A 17,688-nucleotide genomic window follows, 5' to 3' on the forward strand; every position below is an offset into this window, starting at 1 on the left:
ATGACTGGAGCGGAATCAGTAGAATAGTATCAAATACATCAAACATACGGTTTCCATGTGTTTGATGCCATTCCATTCTCTCCGTTTCAGACATTATGAGCCATCATCCCCTCAGCAGCCTCCACTGCTGTGTTTTGTATAATACATTTTGCGTTGAAGAAACAGATTGGTTGCGTTCCCCTGCTGAGATGTTGTATGCACCATAAAATGGTTGCGTGCCACATCGATTGCCGTTGCACACCCGATTTCTATAACACTTGTAAGCCTAAAAACCGGGCCCTGGAACACACAGGAGGTTGGCGGCACCTTAATTGGGGAAAATGGTTGCGTGGTAATGACTGGAGCTGAATCAGTGGAATGGTATCAAATACATCAAACACATGATTTCCAGGTGTTTGATGCCATTCCTTTTGCTCCGTTCCGGCCATTATTATGAGCCGTTCTCCCCTCGGCAGCCTCCACTGCTGGAATAGTGTTGTGAGTTATTTTGCAATGACTAAGTTCAGTTTATATTCAATCAGTCATTAGTACAATAATTCTTACTTGATTCACTCAACTCCACTGATAGAATGACGTTTTTGGTTTGGTCAATGAAGACACTCAAAAGTAGTAGTAAAAAACAACTAGCTAAAATTATAATTTAATCAATCAAGGGCAGTTGCAAACTTTCATGTATCATGGAAAAATAGCTTATAAATCAATTAGTTGATATTTTTACAAATTGCCAGCTTGAATTTCGGTCCATATGTTTCTAGAGAACACAGAACAAACAAAACAACATCTGAAAGGTAGTACCATTACAATAGTCCCTGCACTGGAAGTATCAGATGTGTAAATTGAGTCTGACCTGACCAATAGTACCGAAGGAGGACAAGACGGGTTTGGGATGAGAGGATTGGGGGAGTCGAGGTCAAGGGGGTCTTAGAGTTTACTCAGTGGTTCCCTGAGACCACTTCCTGGTCCCCAGATATTTTTATGCTGTCATTGGCTAAAGCAAAATAATATCTTGCTACCAACCAACCAGGCTACTGGCTGTTTACTGTATGGTGATGACTCCCTCCTCCCAACTGTACTCATTAACTATCAGGTCCTCTTCCTGCTGCTTCATGGAGGACAGCAGGTACTTGATCCCAGCCTTCACCCCCGTCTTCACTCCAGCCCCGGCCACGTAGCCCGCCACGCCCACCGTTCCGCCAGTGACGGCCATGAGGGCGTCAGTGCCCAGGTCGACGGCGCTGAGGATGGCTCTCTCCTTGGCCGTCTCGGAGCAGTTGACAGAGGTGTAGTAGACGGCCGTGCCCAGGTTGTAAAGGGTGCTGACGACAGGGATCCACTCCACCACGTTGTACACGTGCTCCTCCTTTTTGTTGACACAGTTCCGCTGAGGGCTGCGCCGCGCCCGCCGCCCTGAGGCCCCAGGTGACTCCTCATCCTGCGCCTGGCACTGTCGAATCCAGCATTCTGAGTCCAAGTACTCAGAGGGCACCACCCGGCTGCCTGACATCAGAACCACCTGGTACTGCCCTCTGTTACGGGACACACCAGCACACTGGGACCCCAGACTCTCACAGACACTTACCGCCTCCTCCAGCCCCCCTGTGGTGGCTCCCTGCACTGTCTCCCCCAAAAGCAGGGTCCCGTTCACTCTGGTCCAGCCCTGACACCTCTCCTCCTGCTTCCCTCTTCCAGAGGCCCTGTGCCCCCTCTGACCCACCCCAGCCCTGGCCAGCTGCTGTATGTTGAACATCACTGCCTGTAGGTGGAGCTCTGCCTGAACCTTCCCCATGTGTGAGGCAGGGGGGGTGGTGGCTCTGGGGCGGGACGCCCCCCTCGCCATAAGGCTCTCCACCTCTATGAGGAGCTCTTCTGTGTCCTCCACCCCCAACAGGTTGTACATTCTGAGTACCAGGGTCTGGGCCTCCCGAGAACAGCCTGCTGCCACCAGCACCGGCACCAGGGATAGGCCCAGGAGCTCCCGGGGGAACAGGGCTGAGGCGGGGTCCTGCAGTGTAGAGGCAGACAGCAGCGCCTCACAGCTGGTGTTGGCCTGGACGAGGATCCGGCCCTGCAGCTTGGCCTTCAGCGTGGTGACGATACGCTGGGCAGACTGGGCTCTGGCCTCATCCTGCACCACCCACTCTTCAGGGGCCGCACTCTCCGCTGCATCTGATGGGAGACCAAGTTGGGTCTGGGACCCCAGGAGTGACTGCCGCTCCTTTTTGATAGTCTCCCCCTCCCCTAAAACGGAGGTCTTGGAGAGCGGAGTGGTCTTCAGAACAGGGGGAGTTGGTGTTCTACACAGAGCCTGTTCAATCAGCAGCAGTTGGATAAGAAACAGACCCCTCATCTTGGGGTGCATCATTTTACCTGTGAGAGTTCTACTCCAATACTGCTGCACACAGGAAGCTGGAGAAGACATAGAGGAATAAAATAAATGTTTTACCATAATGGTAATTGTTTAGATACAATCTTGCTCAACATTCATTATTTGTCGAATGTGGTTGTAAAATGATTTGCTTTGACATTGTCTGTCAGTAAAGGAATTCACCAAAACATGCGAAAGTGCAAACACTCCAACTGGCTTTTTGCCAACTCTAGCTCTCTAGCTAAGCCCTCTTTGCAGCTGCACTATTTCCCTCAAAACAAATATAACATGTGCTTTTCTGAACATCATGTCAATGTAAAGCAAATAGTATGCCCCCAGCTAGCACATTCGGTTCCTTGGAAGTTATGGGAACGTACGTTTTTGGTTTCCCATTGGTTCTGGGAATGAAGCCATAAGTTTCCTGACCAGTAAAACTGAATGTTTTTTTATAAACGTTCTGAGAATGGAAGTGAACGTTTGCCTGTTTTGGGAACGTTCATTTTTAGGTTGCAGGGAGGTTTCTGAAAATGTTTTACTATGGTTCCCTGAGGTTTCCTGGGAGGTTATATTATATATTGTCATGACGTTGCCCTCTGAGTACAGGAAGGACAGTTGACCCCCTCCCCCTTGCACCATCCCCCAACCTACCTCCCCCCACCCAGGCCCTGTGTGAAGGGGTGGTAAAATTCTAAGAGGAGAATCTCCTGCCACATGGCCCATAGAGAGACACAGGAAATTCTTCCAACTCACAGAATTGGTGAACCGAACGACATTTATGTTCTGGAGAAGGTATAAAAGATTGGTGAAGAATCCAGTTACGAACTGGTCCGCTTGGTACAATTTTGTGATACTCAGAAGAGACAATATAGCCATATTACCATAAAACTGTTTATATAATAGCCTCAGCTATGGGACTTGCATCCAAATGGTGGTATAAAATGTATTAATAAGGATAAAGCTATTTGTAATACATTGAGATGCTATGTACTGATGTTAATGTGATAGAATTGTATTTCTGTACCAAGCTTAACTCAGTCATCAGCACGCCCCCAGGGACACAGACAGGACCAGGCGTCATGTGACAAGCCTGTTCTATGTTCACTATAAAACCCCACCCTGATTTACTTTCTTTAGACCAGCTTACCTCAGAAGAGAGAGCCAAGGTTTGACCCCCAATTCATCTACTGAAAGTTAACTATACCACATGGTTAAACTTTTAGACTATCGAGACCGACAGAATAAGAACAAGTCTTTGATATTAATTATTAGTCTGCAGCTAAGTAAATTATATCATTGAACGCGAAGACCAATGAAACATCCATTCTATAACGACATTAATGAATGTCGCTTTGAAAGATCCATTCTAACCGAGAGAGAGAGAGAGAGAACTCTCCAACACAACGACTCTCCAACAAGGATCACGACGACACACTGAGCGTAAATATATATTGATTGCAGTTGTTCCCGAATGAGTGAGCGTTCATGTGCAAAGGATTAGCATATCAATTGTTAATATTAATGAGCTCTGTGTGCCTCCTCAGCTGACCTTTTATGACCCTTTGTTTAACAAGACACCAGCCATGCCTGTTTAGCCCACTAGGGCACATTACTCTACCAATTCTTTGTGACGATAATTACTGTTTGTATGCTTTCTGTGAATTACTTAGTTTAGTAAATAAATGATTTTAAGACAATTGATGTATGGATGACTTTAGTAAAGGCTGGATTCGTGCAGATACAACAATTTACGACGTTTGGAATGAGACTGGACGCGAGGTAAAATACACCATTTAAACCAGAAGATAATCGGCCTATAATATGTTATTATATAGGAAAGTTATATTAGGAAAATTATAACTTTATAATCTGAATATTTTCCTTGGTGCCCCGATCTCCTAGTTAATTACAATTAAACGATTAATCAGTTTAATCGCGTGATAATAATTACAGGGAGTTAATTGATAAACATGTCTTCAGTTTAATGGTGCCCCAAAGACACGACAATATGTTCTGAGAATGGAAATTATAGGGTATTTGGAGGTTTTTGAATGACTTCCTTAAAACTTTAACTGAAGGTTTCAATAAGACTGCTAGCTTAGTTTTGAACTCCAAGCACAGATAGGATACATGGAAATGAATTTGCTTAAGCATTAATCATGCAAAAAAAATGTTTTATTGTGGCATGGCATTAGTGATATTCAAACCTATGATCTGTTCTATATCCATGGAATTAGTCCACTGCGCCACAAGGACGGAGCTAGCATGCCATGTTTTGTTTTCAAACAGACCCCATTTCAAAGGAAACAAGCACTCATTAATATCAGGTGTGGCCAATTAGTTGGTGTGGACAAAACACATGAATACACTTAAGAGAGAGTGTGTTCTGTTTATGCTGAGAATGTATATGTTTTTAAATAACATTCTTACAACGTTCTTTAAACATGACAAATGGAAACCAATTGGATACATTTTGCTGAAGTACTGAAATTCCCACCTAAGAAACATCCTTCACCATTCCCGGAACATTGTGGGAAGGTTGTATGCAAAATAACCATAGCACAACCACACTCTCACCAAGCTGTCACCAGCTGTCAGAGCAGCTCACAGATCACTGCACCTGTACATAGCCCATCTATAATTTAGCCCAAACTACTACCTCTTCCCCTACTGTATTTATTTATTTTATTTATTTTGCTCCTTTGCACCATATTATTTATATTTTAACTTTGAACTTTCTTCAAACTACAAATCTACCATTCCAGTGCTTTTCTTGCTATACTTTATTTACTTTGCCACCATGGCATTTTTTTGCCTTTACCTCCCTTATCTCACATCATTTGCTCACATTGTATATAGTCTTATTTTTTTCTACTGCATCATTGATTGTATGTTGTTTTACTCCATGTGTAACTCTGTGTTGTTGTATGTTGTCGAACTGCTTTGCTTTATCTTGGCCAGGTCGCAATTGTAAATGAGAACTTGTTCTCAACTTGCCTACCTGGTTAAATAAAGGTGAAATAAATAAAAAAATAAAAAAGCTATAAGAAACATATGGTTCTCAGACGTTATGTGCTAGCTGGGCCTCTTTACTTTTTTTTTTAAGTAGTCTCTGTTTTATTTTTTTAAATAAATATATCATATTTTAGGATACAATTGGTTGTCTGTCTTAATCAGATGGACGTGAGTTCGTATTTCATAGTTCAAAGTTGTGTTATTGACTGCACACATTTTCCAATTTATCAAAGACAGCTATGAAGTAGAAAATCAAATATTTACCAGAGTTCCCTGTTATCTCCCCACAATGTAATTTCAATTGTATACTCACCCACAGCTTACATAAAAAAGTCATGTTTTAAAATGCATCTTAATAAACAGTTGAACACTTACCTCAAACATCCGTAGTATGTGATACTCTGAGCCAGGTTACTTCATTATGTAACACAGCTTTTGCCCAAATGAAACCCTAGCTGTTCTCTTCTTCTCCAATGGGGTTTTCGCCCCTCACCAATGACACCCTTCACCCCTCCTTCTCACTTACCCGCTTTCTCTCCCCCTTTCACTTTTTTCTGAGTTGGCCTCATTGCTCAACAGGCAGGACAGGGCTGGAATGTTGATTCACATGGAGAGGGTCCATGTTTTCTAATGCTGTTTTGTTTTTCTCTCTCTGTCTCTGTCTGTCCCTGTAGTAGAGTAGTGCTTTGTTTTTGACCTAGATACCGGGCAAAAATCGTCCCTCGTGCCCTGAGCAGATTATCATTTTTTGGTCAAGGGGCGGGGAGAGACAACTTCATCAATTCACTGATCATTAGTCCACAAAATGAAACAAAGCCGACTCATTGAACCAGACATCACTCCCCTCCTCATTTTTGTTTGACTGCCAAACAATACTTTACTACTGATATTGATTACTGCATTGTGGGGAAAGAACTTGCAAGAAAATAATTTCACTGTACTTGTGCACGTGACAATAAAATATGAAACACACTAACACCTCCCTTCATTACTAACGAGAACCCTACGTGCTGAAATCTAAGGGAAAATGCACCTCCTTTTTTTCCAGAGGTTCTATTCACTGAGCCTTTCTCTATATAGAAAGTGGATAAAAGCCCATGTCTTTGGCACTGGGAGCTTTCAGCAGAGTAAAGCTTTGCCCTGAGGATGCATGCCATCATTATATATGAGCTATTGGAACCTGGACCTCCTTCTCTCACACTTCTCTAAGAGCCCTGTTGTGATAGTCATGCTACATCCCATTCCCTCTTCTTCAGTTCGCCAAGTGTTTTCATAAAACAACTGAACAATGTGTTCCAGATTGAGCATCCTGATGGTTCAGTGATCAACAGATTGAGAAAGTATTTTGTCAAACTAATCACAAAAGATTTAGTTCTTGGGAGTACATTTTTGCTATTATTATATTTTTCATGCGATGATGGGTATAACATCATAATCTCAAGTGTATATAACAGCTTGTTTATAGATTACAATAAAATCAACTCAGAAAGTAGATGAGTACATTTTAGCTCCTGTTCTCTCTGGTTTCAATCTGACCAATCTGCTGTCCAATTGTGACATGCTCCAATTGTGGTGAAATGACCGGCCAGTTCCCTTAACTTCAGTTCTGTGTTTGGTTCTCTCTATTCTCGCTTTTCTCTCTCATGCCAAAGTACTATTTTCTTCCTTTCTCAGAGCTGAGTACCCACACTTTCCCTCTAAGTGAGTGGGGCTCTTGTTCACTTTTCAAATGTAGGGCCAAAGGCTAGCCCTGGCCAACAAAAGGGACAGAGGAGGTGGGGAAGTTTGGGTGTGTCCAAGCTTCTAAAACTATTTATTATTGGCCAGATGAGCGGATAAGTCTGTGAAATTGCATCACTTCACTGCTCCAACCCAACATGTTATCAACAGTTTATAGGCACTAGAGGGAACTCTTTCACCATGACGGGGTTTGCTGGGAAGAGGGATCTGGCCCTGGAGCACAGTGGGTTGTCTGGTACATCCTCCTACACTGCAGAAGAAACTATACACACCCCTCCACTCTGTGATTTTTAATATTTTAAAGAATCTTCCTGCAAGAAAAGGTAAAAAAGATTTTGGTCATTATTGTTAAGATCAGTTGCATGGACCTAATGTGTATATAAGCTACTCTGGCACATATCATGTCCCATGTGATAATCTGTTGTATGCAATTATCGTTATGTATTCTCTTATCTGTACATTAAACTGTAGCATGTTCCATTTCTACACCCAGGTGACCAAGATGCAACAAGATAACATTTGTCAAAACTGTATCACTCAGGAATTCTTGAAAGTCAGGACAATCCTTGTCAGTCAGGGAAATTGTATTTTTATAGTTGGAAAAAAAGAAGATTTAGTTGCATTATTTAAAGACATGCTCCGGAACTTTGGCGACTACTAAGTATTTTTTTTAAACCTCCAGCTTTGGTCTGGATGTGTCTGTGTAGTTCATGCATGCATAATCTATGAGCAGAATTACTGTTTTACCTCATTTAGCCACTAAATCCCAAATTTGAAAGTGACTGTTTTTCTGGAAGCTGTGCTGCGCTATTTTCCCTTCATTATTCCCCACATGCACCAGCCCCTAGCAATTCAAGTTCTAGTCAATGAACTTCAGCCCCTCATCAGACCATCTTCTGCCAACTTGCTACCCATGGCCCGGCTAGCTGTCTGAATCGCCGTGACCGCAACCGACCTCACTACTAACTGGACCCTTTTGATCACTTGGCTAAGCATGCCTCTCCTTAATGTCAATATGCCTTGTCCATTGCTGTTGGTGTTTATTGGCTTATTTCACTGTAGAGCCTCTAGCCCTGCTCATTATACCTTATCCAACCTCTCAGTTCCACCATCCACACATGCGATGACATCACCTGGTTTCAATGTTTCTAGAGACAATATCTCTCTCATCATCACTCAATGCCTAGGTTTACCTCCACTGTATTCACATCCTACCATACCTTTGTCTGTACATTATACCTTGAAGCTATTTTATCGCCCCTAGAAACCTGCTCCTTTTTACTCTCTGTTCCGGACGTCCTAGACGACCAATTCTCATAGCTTTTAGCCGTAACCTTATCCTACTCCTCCTCTGTTCCTCTGGCGATGTAGAGGTGAATCCAGGCCCTGCAGTGCCTAGCTCCACTCCTATTCCCCAGGTGCTCTCATTTGATGTCTTCTGTAACCGTAATAGCCTTGGTTTCATGCATGTTAACATTAGAAACCTCCCTAAGTTTGTTTTATTCACTGCTTTAGCACACTCTGCCAACCCGGATGTCCTAGCCGTGTCTTAATCCTGGTTTAGGAAGATCACCAAAAACTCTGAAATCTCTATCCCTAACTACAACATTTTCAGACAAGATAGAGCGGCCAAAGGGGGCGGTGTTGCAATCTACTGCAGAGATAGCCTGCAGAGTTCTGTCCTACTATCCAGGTCTGTACCCAAACAATTTGAACTTCTACTTTTAAAAATCCACCTCTCTAAAACTAAGTCTCTCACCGTTGCCGCCTGCTATAGACCACCCTCTGCCCCCAGCTGTGCTCTGGACACCATATGTGAACTGATTGCCTCCCATTAATCTTCAGCGCTCATGCTGCTAGGTGACCTAAACTGGGACATGCTTAACACCCCAGCCACCCTACAATCTAAGCTTGATGCCCTCAATCTCACACAAATTATCAATGAACCTACCAGGTACCACCCCAAAGCCGTAAACACGGGCACCCTCTAAATGCATGCTTTTCAACCATTCGCTGCCCGCATCCGCCTGCCCGACTAGCATCACTACTCTGGACTGTTCTGACTTAGAATATGTGGACAACTACAAATACCTAGGTGTCTGGTTAGACTGTAAACTCTCCTCCCAGACTCACATCAAACATCTCCAATCCAAAGTTAAATCTAGAATTGGCTTCCTATTTCGCAACAAAGCATCTTTCACTCATGCTGCCAAACATACCCTCGTAAAACTGACCATCCTACCGATCCTCGACTTCGGCGATGTCATTTACAAAATAGCCTCCAATACCCTACTCAATAAATTGGATGCAGTCTATCACAGTTTTGTCACCAAAGCCCCATATACTACCTACCACTGCGACCTGTACGCTCTCGTTGGCTGGCCCTTGCTTCATACTCGTCGCCAAACTCACTGGCTCCAGGTCATCTACAAGACCCTGCTAGGTAAAGTTCCCCCTTATCTCAGCTCGCTGGTCACCATAGCAGCACCCACCTGTAGCACGCGCTCTACCATATCTCTCTGGTCATCCCCAAAGCCAATTCCTCCTTCGTCCGCCTCTCCTTCCAGTTCTCTGCTGCCAATGACTGGGACGAACTACAAAAATCTCTAAAACTGGAAACACTTATCTCCCTCACTAGCTTTAAGCACCAGCTGTCAGAGCAGCTCACAGATTACTGCACCTGTTCATAGCCCATCTATAATTTAGCCCAAACAACTACCTCTTCCCCTACTGTATTTATTTATTTTGCACCTTTGCACCCCATTATTTCTACTTTGCACTTTCTTCCACTGCAAATCAACCATTCAAGTGTTTTACTTGCTATATTGTATTTACTTCGCCACCATGGCCTTTTTTGCCTTCCTTATCTCACCTCATTTGCTCACTTTGTATATAGACTTATTTTTCTACTATATTATTGACTGTAGGTTTGTTTTACTCCATGTGTAACTCTGTGTTGTTGTATGTGTCAAACTGCTTTGTTTTATCTTGGCCAGGTCGCAATTGTAATTGAGAACACTGAAGAAAGCAATAATTAATCAACACACTACTGTAAATAAATGGACACTAACTGCAATAAAATGGAAATTGCACTCTGTAAATTGCTCATAAATGTTGAGAAATGCTCAGTCTGAAGCCATTTGGCTATCGGTTTCACAGCCCTATAATAATTATACAAATTATATCATCTTAAAAAGGGTTTATTTACAACCTCCGTAGTATAACATGTTGGGCAAAGTGGTGTAGGAGAGTCTGACATATAACCCGTAACTTGAGTTCAGTCTTCGCTGACGAGAACCAAGAGGGATCTAGCTTTGTCCTTCATGACTGCAAAAGGCCTTGATTCTAGGCCAAAGGAAATTCTACATCCATTTCATTAGATCAGAACAGGATGGATCAACAGTGATTCATATTACTGGTTTGCATCCTAAAAAAAGATAGTTGTGTTTTGCTGCATAACACACATTATTTGTCTACCCATATGATGTGGATCATTGTCAGGTTATTTGATATAAGCTTCAGTAACAAAAGAACACCATGGCCTTATTTCTATTACAGCATATCGGATGACTCAGTCATATTCCATTCACCCACAGCTAATTCCATGGGTGAAATCACATGATAATTGTTTTTAGACAGACAAGGCTACTATACTACATGATACTTGAATGTTCCCTATACCCATCATGAGGTTGCTACAACCTAGCCTATGAATTTAAGTTTACAACGTAGGTACACACAGGTCGAGAGACAAATTTGAGGTGACATTCAATACCGCCTTGCACACTCTTGACTGCATCTAGCTGATATAGGGTGTACTCGTTAGTCCAACAGGTATGTTTATCCCCGTTTTTGTTCCATTTGCTTCCGTTTAAGAAACATTTTTCAACAAATTAGGCGGAATGAATACACCCCTGATCACGCGTAAATACAGTTCACTCTCAAAATAGCCACGTTGTATTCATTCTCTTCCCTTTGCTTGTGTACTTCAATGCACAACACATCAGCTGTGCGAAAAAAAACCCAGCCTACTGTACATCGCTCTCACCATATTAGCTAAAGTAACATCATAGTCAGCATAGCCAATAGAACTAGTGCGGTAGTAAACTCGCTGCAATCATGCAGTAACTTAGTGTACATTCAGAAACCAGTTACACCGGCAGGCCCCGGAGTCAATAAATTGGTAATACCAAAAGCTTACCTTGACTTGGAATAGTTCCAGTGTTGTGTTGGAAAATCATAGCCAACGAACTAACACAGCATCCCTGTTTGAGCAGGGTGTTTCAGTAGGCTAAAGTAGCTAGCTGCATTTTCTAGCTAAGTGATTGAAAGTTAAAAAAAAATGACACACTCTATTTCTCTCTTGCTTTTCCTTCATTTTGGAAGAAATGAATATGTTCAAAACTGTTCAACTATTGTCTTTCACGCTCTTTGAGTCAACTACTCACCACATCTTATACACTGCAGTGCTAGCTAGCTGTAGTTTATGCTTTCAGTACTAGATTCATTATCTGATCCTTTGATTGGGTGGACATGTCCATTCATGCTGCAAGAGCTCTGATTTGGTTGGAGGACATCCTCCGGAAGTTGTCATAATTACTGTGTAAGTCTATGGAAGGGGGAACCATGAACCTCCTAGGTTTTGTATTGAAATCAATGTACCCAGAAGAGGACGTAAGCTAGCTGTCCTCCAGCTACACCATGGTGCTACGCTACAGCGTGTTGTTGAGGCTACTGTAGACCTTCTTTGCAAAATAGTGTGTTTTAATCAGTTATTTGGTTACGTGATTATATTTAGTGTATTTTTATCTAAAAAGGATAACTTTTTAAATGTTTTACAATGAAATCTTTTTTGAAATTCACTGAGGAGGATGGTCCTCCCCTTCCTCCTCTGAGGAGTCTCCACTACCATGGTTGTATACACATCTTAAACAGGTAGTTTGTAAATGTGTAGAATGTCTTTGTTTTGGGTCCACACTCACTGGTAAGTTAAATTATTTAAAATAGACAGTCACAGAGGATTTTCTTCTGAATAACTGGTCAGGACATTGCACTTTCCATTCAGCATCAGGCAACTTTGATGTAAGCCTTGATCACACCTGTAGTGACTACTTCTATCCATCACGTCCATTGTTGCTTATCCATTGTTAACAAGATACAGTACCAGGCAAAAGCTTGGACACACTTACTCATTCAAGGGTTTTTCTTTATTTTACTATTTTCTACATTGTTGAATAATAGTTAAAACATCAAAACTATGAAATAACACATATGGAATCATGTAGTAACCAAATTGTTAAACAAATCAAAATATATTTTATTTTATATTTAGCCACCCTTTGCCTTGATGACAGCTTTGCTTCACCTGGAATGCTTTCCCAACAGTCTTGAAGGAGTTCCCACATAGGCCGAGCACTTGTTGGCTTCACTCTGCGGTCAAACTCATCCAAAACCATCTCAATTGGGTTGAGGTTGGGTGATTGTGGAGGCCAGGTCATCTGATGCAGCACTCTATCACTCTCCTTCTTGGTCAAATAGCCCTTACACAGCCTGGAGGTGTATTGGGTCATTGTCCTGCTGAAAAACAAGTAATAGTCCCACTAAGCGCAAACCAGATGGGATGGCGCTTCGCTGGAGAATGCTGTGAGAGCCATGCTGGTAAAGTGTCCCTTGAATTCTAAATTAATCACAAACAGTGTCACCGGCAAAGTACCCCCACACCATCACACCTCCTCCACGTTTCACGGTGGGAACCAGATCAGATCACCAGATCATCTGTTCACCTACTCTGCGTCTTAAAAAAAAAAAAACTCACATTTGGATTCATCAGACCAAAAGGAGAGATTTCCACCGTTCTAATGTTCATTGCTCGTGTTTCTTGTTCCAAGGAAGTCAAATCAAATTTCATTAGTCAAATGCGCCGAAAAACAACAGGTGTAAACCTTACATGCAGTTAAAAAAAATAAAACTAACAAGTAATTAAAGGGCGGCAGTAAAACAACAATAGCAAGACTATATACAGGGGGGTACCGGTACAGAGTCAATGTGTGGGGGCACCGGTTAGTTGAGGTAATATGTACATGTAGGTAGAGTTATTAAAGTGACTATGCATAGATGGTAACAACAGAGAGTAGCAGCGGTGTAAAAGACGGGGGGGGCAATGCAAATAGTCTGGGTAGCCATTTGATTAGATGTGCAGGAGTCTTATGGCTTGGGGGTAGAAGCTGTTTTGAAGCCTCTTGGACCTAGACTTGGCGCTCTGCTACCGCTTGCCGTGCGGGGAGTAGCCTTCTTATCTTTAGGCTACTCCCTGCTCAAACAAACAGTATTTTTCACTGACCACAGAATAGAGAAATAATTATCAATCTTGTCACATTCTTTAAGTCTTTCACTTCTCCTCCCCCGTTGGGGCCTCTGGCTGTAAAACCTCTAGTGGTTTCTTGTAATCTGTTTTACAACTGCATCCTGCTTGCATATCTACAAAATAATATAATGCCCTAGTTCTAGAATTCTAACAGAGCTACACACATCCTCAGATTATTTTCTTATGATTCTAACATAGTTATACAGTTTTGGGTGGAATACTTTAGTCATTAACTTTAAACATTCAAATGATTCTATCAGTTAGTTTGTTGGTGATGTGGATTCCAAGGAAATTGAAGCTCTCAACCTGCTCCACTGCAGCCCCGTCGATGAGATTTGGGGCGTGCTCGGTCCTCTTTTTTCTGTTGTCCACAATCATCTCCTTTGTCTTGATCACAGAGGTTGTTGTCCTGGTACCACATGACCAGTTCTCTGACCTCCTCCCTATAGGCTGTCTCGTCGTTGTCGGTGATCAGGCCTACCACTGTTGTGTCATTAATGATGGTGTTGGAGTCGTGCCTGGCCATGCAGTTATGAGTGAACAAGGAGTACAGGAGGTGACTGAGCACGCACTCCTGAGAGGCCCCTGTGTTGATGATCAGCGTGGCAGATGTGTTGTTACCTACCCTTACCACCTGGGGTCGCCCGTCAGGAAGTCCAGGATCCAGTTGCAGAGAGAGGTGTTTAGTCCCAGTGTCCTTTGCTTATTGATGAGCTTTGAGGGCACTATGGTGTTGAACGCTGAAGTTGAAGTCAGAAGTTTACATACACCTTAGCCAAAGACATTTAAACTCAGTTTTTCACAATTCCTGACATTTTAATCCTAGTAAAAATTCCCTGTTTTAGGTCAGTTAGGATCACCACTTTATTTTAAGAATGTGAAATGTCAGAATAATAGTAGAGAGAATTATTTATTTAAGCTTTTATTTCTTTCATCACATTCCAAGTGGGTCAGAAGTTTACATACACTCAATTAATATTTGGTAGCATTGCCTTTAAATTGCGTTTAACCTGTTGGGGCTAGGGGGCAGTATTTGCACGGCCAGATAAAAAACGTACCCGATTTAAACTGGTTACTACTCTTGCACAGAAACGAGAATATGCATATAATTAGTAGATTTGGATAGAAAACACTCTAAAGTTTCTAAAACTGTTTGAATGGTGTCTGTGAGTATAACAGAACTCATATGGCAGGCCACAACCTGAGAAGATTCCATACAGAAAGTACCCTGTCTGACAATTTGTTCTCCTTCTGTGGCATCTCTATCAAAAATACAGCATCTCTGCTGTAACAGGACATTTTCTAAGGCTTCCATTGGCTCTCAGAAGGCGCCAGAAAGTGGAATGACGTCTCTGCAGTCTCTGGGCGAAAAGCAGCAGGAGTTTTTGTGAGTGGTCAGGCAGGGAACAATGACACTGGAGATGCGCGTCCGAGACGACTCCATGTTTTTCTTTCAGTCTTTGAATGAATACAACGTCGCCCGGTTGGAATATTATTGCTATTTTACGAGAAAAATTGCATAAAAATTGATTTTAAACAGCGTTTGACATGCTTCAAAGTACGGTAATGGAATATTTTGAATTTGTTTGTCACGAAATGCGCTCGCGCGTCACCCTTCGGATTGTGACCTGAACGCACGAACAAAACGGAGCTATTTCAATATTACTATGGATTATTTGGAACCAAAACAACATTTGTTGTTGAAGTAGAAGTCCTGGGAGTGCATTCTGACAAAGAACAGCAAAGGTAATCCAATTTTTCTTATAGTAAATCTGAGTTTGGTGAGGGCCAAACTTGGTGGGTGTCAAATTAGCTAGCCGTGATGGCCGGGCTATCTACTCAGAATATTGCAAAATGTGCTTTTGCCGAAAAGCTATTTTAAAATCTGACACCGCAATTGCATAAAGGAGTTCTGTATCTATAATTCTTAAAATAATTGTTATGTATTCTGTGAACGTTAATCGTGAGTAATTTAGTAAATTCACCGGAAGTTTGCGGTGGGTATGCTAGTTCTGAACATCACATGCTAATGTAAAAAGCTGGTTTTTGATATAAATATGAACTTGATTGAACAAAACATGCATGTATTGTATAACATAATGTCCTAGGAGTGTCATCTGATGAAGATCATCAAAGGTTAGTGCTGCATTTAGTTGTGGTTTTGGTTTTTGTGACATATATTCTTGTTTTGAAAATGTTCCATGTCCATTGATAATTCAATGTTCACTCTCTGTACAAGCTTCTCATCTCTACCAGCGTCCATCCTTACAGCAATGGACATTAGAACGGTGGAAATCTGTCCTTTGGTCTGATGAGTCTTTGTGAGATACAGAGTAGGTGAACAGATGATCTCCGCATGTGTGGTTCCCACTGTGAAGCATGGAGTAGGAGGTGTGATGGTGTGGGGGTGCTTTGCTGGTGACACTGTCTGTGATCTATTTAGAATTCAAGGCACACTTACCCAGCATGGCTACCACAGCATTCTGCAGCGATATGGCATCCAGTCTGGTTTGCGTTTAATGGAACTATCATTTGTTTTTCAACAGGACAATGACCCAATACACCTCCAGGCTGTGTAAGGGCTATTTGACCAAGAAGGAGAGTGATGGAGTGCTGCATCAGATGACCTGGCCTCCACAATCACCCAGGCTCATCCCAGTGGAGATGGTTTGGGATGAGTTGGACTGCAGTAGCCACAATATGGAAGCATTCCAGGTGAAGTTGGCAAAGCTGTCATCAAGGCAAAGAGTGGTTACTTTGAAGAATCTAAAATCTTAAATATATTTTGATTTGTTTAACACTTTTTTTTGGTTACTACATGATTCCATATGAGTTATTTCATAGTGTTGACGCTTTCACTATTATTCTACAATGTAGAAAATAGTAAAATAAAGAAAAACCCTTGAATGAGTAGGTGTCCAAACTTTTTACTGTTACTGTATATTTAGAAACACATATTTGAATCACTGTTCTGCAAAATATGGTTAAACTATTGAAGTATTTGCTGTGCTAGACATAAGGAATAATGTTTCATAATTCATAATGCTTCATAATTGTTGTTTTCTGTTCGAAAAAAATAAAATACATACCAAAATGCGAACAAAATTAGCCCTGGAGCATTATGTATTGCTATAAAACAAAACAAAAACTTAACCATTTGAGAATGTAGAAAATGACAGGAAAAATTATATGATTTCTTTTAAGACAGTGAATGGTCTTGTCTTGTGACTAATGAAAGAGATACATTTTTGTAATTACATTTTCCTTATTGCAGTTTCACAGGAATCCCCCAAGGGCTAATCAAAGTACCACTGGAAAAGCAAACACAAGCGATGTGCAAAGCTCAGCTGCTCAGACTTAATTACTTTTATTCTCAGGGTAGTGTTCCGAGAGTAGGCTCTGGGTGCCAAATTTCCTATATAATGGCACCCTATTTCCAATATAGTGTACTAACTTTGACCAGAGTAGTGGTTAAAAGTAGTGCAGCATAAAGCGAATAGGGTGAAATTTGATAGGCAAAGGCTGTGAAATACCGTAGTTGATACGATGGAATATGCCATCCCTGGTATGTGCAATTTCAGTAATTAGCCCAGACTAGCATTTCATACAGCTGAGATAATGACAGAAAACCACATGAAAAATCAAGAGACAAAAGAGCAGTAATCATAGTGTGGATGGAACACATTGGGGATTTTTGTTTTTCCAAGCATTCTCAGAGCATGTAATCTTGACCACTGGTTTGAAAACAGATGCAGAAGTTAAATGAAATAATCATATTTATATGAGAGAGAGAGAGAGAGAGAGAGAGCTCTTTTTTTCCCCTCAGAGGTGTTAATGGAGACATGACCTAAAGTCTTATTTATTCATTCTCACATTGATGGCAACACACACAATACATAACGTGTTAAATGTAATACCCACGGACACAGATAAGACAAAATACTGTGAACACATTACGGCACACATAAAATACCTGCAACAGAACAGGGAGATAGAATACCTCGGTCTTCATTAACAACAAGATGCATTACGGCCCTTCCCTATGCAAACACTGGCTCACGCACACGCAGTGTTAAAGTGAACGATTTCCCCTATGTAGACAGGTCAGCTTCCTTTAGGACAGAATTCATCACAGGGCTTAGATAACACTCATTCCTTATGGGACAGTTGCAGCTGCTTGTTACACTCTTATTTTAACTGTCTTTTA

At 41.8% G+C, this 17,688-nt stretch overlaps 1 protein-coding gene across 1 annotated transcript; it reads right to left on the reverse strand.

The window, feature by feature from the left end:
- Positions 1-607: 607 nt before the first annotated feature.
- Positions 608-6,461, reverse strand: LOC115207828 (uncharacterized). Its single transcript, XM_029775328.1, has 2 exons — positions 5,753-6,461; positions 608-2,406 (listed from the first exon to the last, which is right to left on the reverse strand). Exon 2 carries the CDS (start codon positions 2,360-2,362, stop codon positions 1,037-1,039), a length of 1,326 nt encoding a protein of 441 aa, XP_029631188.1. The 5' UTR covers positions 2,363-2,406; positions 5,753-6,461; the 3' UTR covers positions 608-1,036.
- Positions 6,462-17,688: the final 11,227 nt, after the last annotated feature.

The sequence above is a fragment of the Salmo trutta genome, chromosome 14 (genome assembly GCF_901001165.1).
Source record: "Salmo trutta chromosome 14, fSalTru1.1, whole genome shotgun sequence".
Lineage (NCBI taxonomy): Eukaryota > Metazoa > Chordata > Actinopteri > Salmoniformes > Salmonidae > Salmo > Salmo trutta.